Source organism: Loa loa (assembly GCF_000183805.2).
Source record: "Loa loa unplaced genomic scaffold supercont3.59, whole genome shotgun sequence".
NCBI lineage: Eukaryota > Metazoa > Nematoda > Chromadorea > Rhabditida > Onchocercidae > Loa > Loa loa.
Genome location: NW_018108239.1, coordinates 283413 through 289556, shown reverse-complemented (window position 1 = coordinate 289556; position 6144 = coordinate 283413). Strand labels below are relative to the sequence as shown.

The following is a 6144-nucleotide window of genomic DNA, read 5'->3' as shown; positions in this document are numbered from 1 at the left end:
TAATAATAATAATAATAATAATAGATAATAATAATAATAATAATAATAATAATAATAATAATAACTAATTTTAGACTGCAAATTCGCTATAATAAATGGAAATTTGAAAAATTTTCGTGCACGTAAAATTGTGCAGTAAATTTTGTCGCATTTAATATTAATTGGAACTTTTGGATTTTATCAAAATTTTGAAAATGCTTTAAAATCTTCTATTACAGTGTTCCTATTATTTGCGTAGTGAAAAATATTAAAATTTGTTTTGTTTTATTTATACATTTCATCAAAAATTGTATGATGTCACAATTTCAATAATTAACTCGCTTTAATAAATATTTAAGCTTGGACAAAATTCGATAAATGATTAAATGGGCCAGTATTCCTTTTTTGAATATTTAAAAATAAACCTTAGATTTCAAAACAATATGATTAATCTTTTTTCAGTAAATGTAATAATCTTTTTCATCTTTGATAGATTTGCTGAATAATTTAGTAATTAAATAATTCCAAATATATATTTGTAAATAATTTTTTGCATATAGTAATAGCCCAGCATATTGATAATAATTATATCATATCTATTTCTATTCCTATTGATAACTTGTAGCGAGCTAATTGTAGTTTTTATTTTTGAATTATATTAAAGTAAATTAATTTAAGAAATTGGCAATAAAAAAATATTTTCTTGAAGTTAGAAATGAATGTATTGTGAACTTTTAACAAATAAATTTTGATAATATTAAAAATTTTCGTTTCCATGGTTTATATTTTTATCATAATTATGTTACAAATGTTTTTCTTTGATTGCTACAACTTCTTCCAATCAATTTGCCCTTTTCTTTTCTGAAATTTGATTATAAATCCTTTTTTAAGTTTAAATCATTTAGCTTCACGATTATCTTCCCTTTATATTTAGACTTGAAAAGAAGACACTAAGGCAAGCTTTTAACAGAATTGAAATCTCGACATTACTTTTTTCATGTCGTCAACAATTTCGTTTTTGTATTTCTATCAAAATATCCACAATTTTTTTTAATCACAAATAGAATTTAAGTTTTTCAAAATTTGTGGTCCTGAACATAAGATTTACTACCATTTCTTCATAAAGTTTGCCGAATTAACATTGCTTCAATTTAATAAATAAAAAAATTAAAGATAGAAAATGAATTTGTGAACTTTCTCATCCATATAAACGGGTGAGTTTTCTCTTTTTTACTTCATTTATTCACGTAATTTTGATATTTCATATCATTTGGAACTGAAAGATACAAGAAATAGTAGCAGTAAGTAAAAAAAGAATGAATGAATTGTAGTTTTTCTAAATTACAAATATTAAAAAAATTGAAACGAAAAGTAATACGGAAAAATAGATAAATATTAAAAAATTGAAAATATATTTAAAATAAAACAAAAAAAAATTGAATTCAAAAATTTCCAACTGCAAATTTATTTGATAAACTATTGTAGCATGGGAAAAAAACAGGTATGTGATAAAATTAGTTTCAAATATTTTATAAATTCTATTGAAATTATTAAAAACTTCAGCTCCTATTATCTTTTTTTTCATAAGTAGCATCTATCCAACTTTATTTTGTCTTTTTTTCAAAGACATTTTTTGTCAACAAAATCTTTTTTTTTTATTCGAAGCGAATGTTTGATTTTTTATTGCATTTCATATTAAAACAAATATTTAATTTCTCGTTAAGTTTGTTATGACAAAAAGTTTAAAATTAATTATTTGTTCCGTTTTTAAACAGATTTCTTTAATTCGCAAATCTTTCCTTCTTCTAATCATTCTTTTTCATAAATTACAAAATTTGTTTCTTTTTGTCAATTTGTCAAATTAAAAGCGAATTCTTGACTAAGATATCATTTGCTGATTATTAGTTCGTTAAAATTATCATTCGAAAGAAGAAAAGGGTGAAAAAGTTGAGACAAATAATCACGAAATAATTGGTAGAATGTGGAAGATAATTGACAGTAACCTGTTAATAAACTAACTCGATAAAGGTAATTGATAAAGGTGATAAAGGTGATAAAGGTAATTGATAATTTATGTAGTGACACTAAAATAATTATTATAGTTATGGGATGAAATAAATTACATTTGATCCATGCGGTACTATTTGATTGAAACAAAGTCCGTTTGGCTGTATGACATGCAATTTGCAATCAAATCTCTTTTGGCTAAATTTACAATAAATTCCACTTGACTGTGATTGTGATAAATTATTCATAGTTATAGGACATATAATTCCACTTTGGCCATACCATATGTAATTATCCGCTTATCCATAAAAATGCATAATTTTTCTTTATGCTAGCATTGATGAAAAACAGAACAAACGAATATTATTAGGTAAATAAATTTTTTTTTCTTAAATATTAGCATTTTTTAAGGAAAATTAGTGCCAATTAAAATGTTCTGTTTACACTTTCTTTTAGAAAATGCAATACAATTTGCATTGTTGATATTTTATCCATTCAGGAAAAACCATTGTAAATTGAAATACAAACTAAATGGAGGAGGGTCAAAGGTTAAGAAAAATAGAAGTAGAATGAATCTATTAAAATATCAATAAAGTTATTACCATATTTATTGAAACATAATTCAATCTTCCCTCTTTTTTTGTAAAGGATAAGTTTGTCCTTTTATTACTTACTAATATTTTTATTATTTACTAATACTTTTATTATTTGCTTTTATTATTTACTAATTATTTACTAATAAAAATAATATCATTGGTTGAAAGTAGATGATAAAGCTTGTTTGTATAATAAATAATAAATGATTGTTAGTTATACATGGAAAAGTGTCGAATAAATTAGCCAGCCATTTAATTTAATTAATCTAATTTGAACTTACACGACAATAATACTGTCACATTGATTGACAAAGCAGCAGATTGATCGATTTAGAAATAATTTAAATTGTCATTCTTCCCATAAAAAAATTTTCCATAGCAACACATATTGTTATCATAGCAATCAATTAAAGGAAATAAGTTTGGGAGAGGAAAAATATTGGAAATTATTGGAAATGATTTTGAGCAGCTAGAACAATTGTACTTGTGAGTTTAATTTTAATTTTAATTACAATGTTTTCACAAATTTACAAAATTATGCATTACTGTGTTGAGAACAGTTTGTTTAGAGAAACTTATTTCATGAACTTTTGGTAAATTTTTCGTTTCGTGCCTTTTTCCATTTTTTTTATTTCTATAGAATATGAAATTTTAGAAATTTCAGGAATTTTCCCCAACAGAATTTTTTAGAAATTTCTATTTGAATATATTATTATCGATTAGCATTGGCAAGATTTATTTTTATCGAGGCACTTTTCACATTTCAATCTAATTTAAAATGATAAAGTTGATGTGAGAGTATGAAGTGAAGTTTTATCTCAAATTTACTTAATTAAAGGGAAATGAATATTTCACATTTAAATGAAATATATATATGCAAAATTTAATTAGCCTTCTTTTTATCATGAAAATCAACAATATTTCATTAAGTTATTTTTGATGTCACATTTAAGTTGCCTGAGTACTTTTTCGTCATTTTCTCTTTTATTTCTGCAATATTTATGTCATCGTAGAATCGATTACAGATATAAATCAATGAATCACGAAATTGTGGGCAAATAATTGAATTATGAAATTTTGGGTAAATTGATGAATTATGAATTATGGGTAAATCAATGGAGTTATGAAACTGTGGGTGATAGCAGTTTGCTACACGCCTGATAGTCCAGTTCCGAATCATATTCCGATTTTAGAATGACTGTTATCATTTTAAAAAACAAAGAAATTGTTTCAGAATGTTAAATTAATTTCTTTTGGTTGACAAAAAAAGGGATGTGAAAGTATTTTTTATTATGTATGGAGGAGAACGACATATGCTCTGGGTAATTTTAAATTTTATTCACATCATACTTATCTTAATTTTGCATGAAAAATTTCGAAAATTTCCAGAAACAAATTCAAAAAAGTTTTTTTCAAAATTTTCCAAAAAAAATTTCGTAAATTTTTCAAAAACTAAACAAGTTATTAGCCAATTTAAAATGAATTTAAAAATTACATGTGTGTTGAAATATCATACCTTATTGAGAATTATTGAAATCAATGGATGCAAAATTAATTAAGCACAAAAATAACAGAAGGAAGTAATCAGTTTTCTTTCACTTTGTTAGTTAGCTAAATAGAATTATCAAAAAATCAAAATTTTTGAAATATTTCAAGACGTTGCATACAAAGAATTTGAAATTTTGTATTTTTTTAATACTTAATAAAAAGAAGCGAAGAGGAAAAGATGAAATAATCCGTTACGTATGCATGTCTCATCATGGATCTTTGTTATCAGTAAGCTTATCACTGATTAGATGAAAAGAAACTGTAAACGAAAAACCACAATTGCAGGAAAGATAATTTTTTCTTTCAATAATATTAATTAAAAATTTTTCAATAATGTCAATTTCAGTAATGTCAATCAATAATGTTAATTTGATTCAATACCGGAAAAGGTTCTTTTCATTGCATTCCGGATGAAATGTTTCCTAAAATCTGTATATTATAGTTTTTAGTTTTACAATAACTATCCACTTTTGTTTGGCAATCAGAAGTACAAGCCATAATGCAAGCATGCAATTGTGTAGACAAAACAAGAATGTAAGTATGTAAATCAATGCAAGCATGTAATTGGATGAACAAATGCATGCATGCAAGTATGCAGACAAATGCAAGCATGTAATCGTACACTTTTATTTGTTGCATTTCAGAATGCTTTGTATAGTTATTGATTGAATGGAATGTATGTAAAATAATATTTGGAAAGTATTTCGTTAATAGCAATTCCTTAAAATTCAAACAATTAAATTTCTTTCAGAAATAATTCTAAAAACTTCAAGAATTAATAGTTTTTCAACAAGGCTTTAAGCAATTTGTTAGACTTTTTAAATTTCAAAGGAAATTTTCTTCAAAGTATTATCGATTAAATAATACCTTTTGTAAAGAGTAATATGTGACAACTGATTTGATACAGTGCAATTAAATTTACTTTACGACACTTTTTTGCTTATTTTATATTTTATTTCACCTAATGATTACGATGACATCTTGCAAACTTGATCAAATTTTTGATAAAAGTGATAAGAGATGTGCGAAAGTCTGCGAAGTTGTTTTTAAAAAAATGAAAAATAAAATTATAGCCCCAAATTTTATCAATATTTCAAATAGAAAGAGAAAAGTTATTCGTTTTAATTTTGAATTGGCTTTGAGAAATGTGACATTTAGATGAAATTTGTCGTCATTATGAGTGCTGGCTTATTCCACTTCGGCTTAAATATTATCGTCAAAAAATATTCGGAAAATAAACGAAAGAAAATGAAGAACGAAACGAAATCAATCAAAGGAAATATGGTCATTTGGAGAGAATATTTTGAAAAATTGAATTTTTTTTCAAAAAAAAAAAGCGAGAAGACGAAAAAAATTATTTTCAAATATTATATGCTAAAGAAAAGAAAAAAACCGACGAAAGTATTTTAGCAAAGATAGTTCGATGTTTGTCATTTGCTTAACTGAAATAATTTATTTGAGAAAAAATTGTTTTATTTCTAGAAATGAATATCTTTTACAAATAACAGTTATGTAATGGCAATAAAAAAACAATAAAATAAAAGGGATGCAAAACTGGAAGATATTTAAGGCCAAGGCCTTTAAAATACCTTATTCTTTCTAAACGTCTCCATCGACTTTTCTGCATAAAAGTAAGCTATATTCATTCTGTTGATTAGCTATTTTTTTAAAAGACAATTTCTTTTTCTTCCAAGTAAAATTCATTAATAAATATTATTGCAATTTCTATTTGAAAATTTTGTTGTGAATTAGACTTTATGTTGACACCACTTGGGAAGGATTAATTGTAATTAATTCTTTTAGGAAAAACTGGAATGATTTCATTAAAATGGGTCACTTTTCTCTTTCTTTTAAAAAATAATAAACAAATAATAAAAATTTATCAAGAAGTATTTTGAATTTTACAAATTTAACATTTTAAATAACCCCTTTTTACTAAATTTTACAAAATTTTTAAACCATTTTAAATAAACCCCCTTTTTACTAAATTTACAAATTTAACATTTAATAACCC

The 6144-nt window shown here is 24.1% G+C and overlaps 1 protein-coding gene across 1 annotated transcript; it reads left to right on the top strand.

Annotated features, from left to right (window-relative positions):
- Window positions 1–3095: 3095 nt before the first annotated feature.
- On the top strand, window positions 3096–5414 carry LOAG_11779 (hypothetical protein; the record flags this gene model as incomplete). Its single annotated transcript, XM_003147296.1, has 4 exons — window positions 3096–3141; window positions 4477–4519; window positions 4580–4664; window positions 5289–5414. Coding segments are annotated over 4 exons (300 nt in total), but the record flags the coding sequence as incomplete, so codon positions are not given.
- Window positions 5415–6144: the final 730 nt, after the last annotated feature.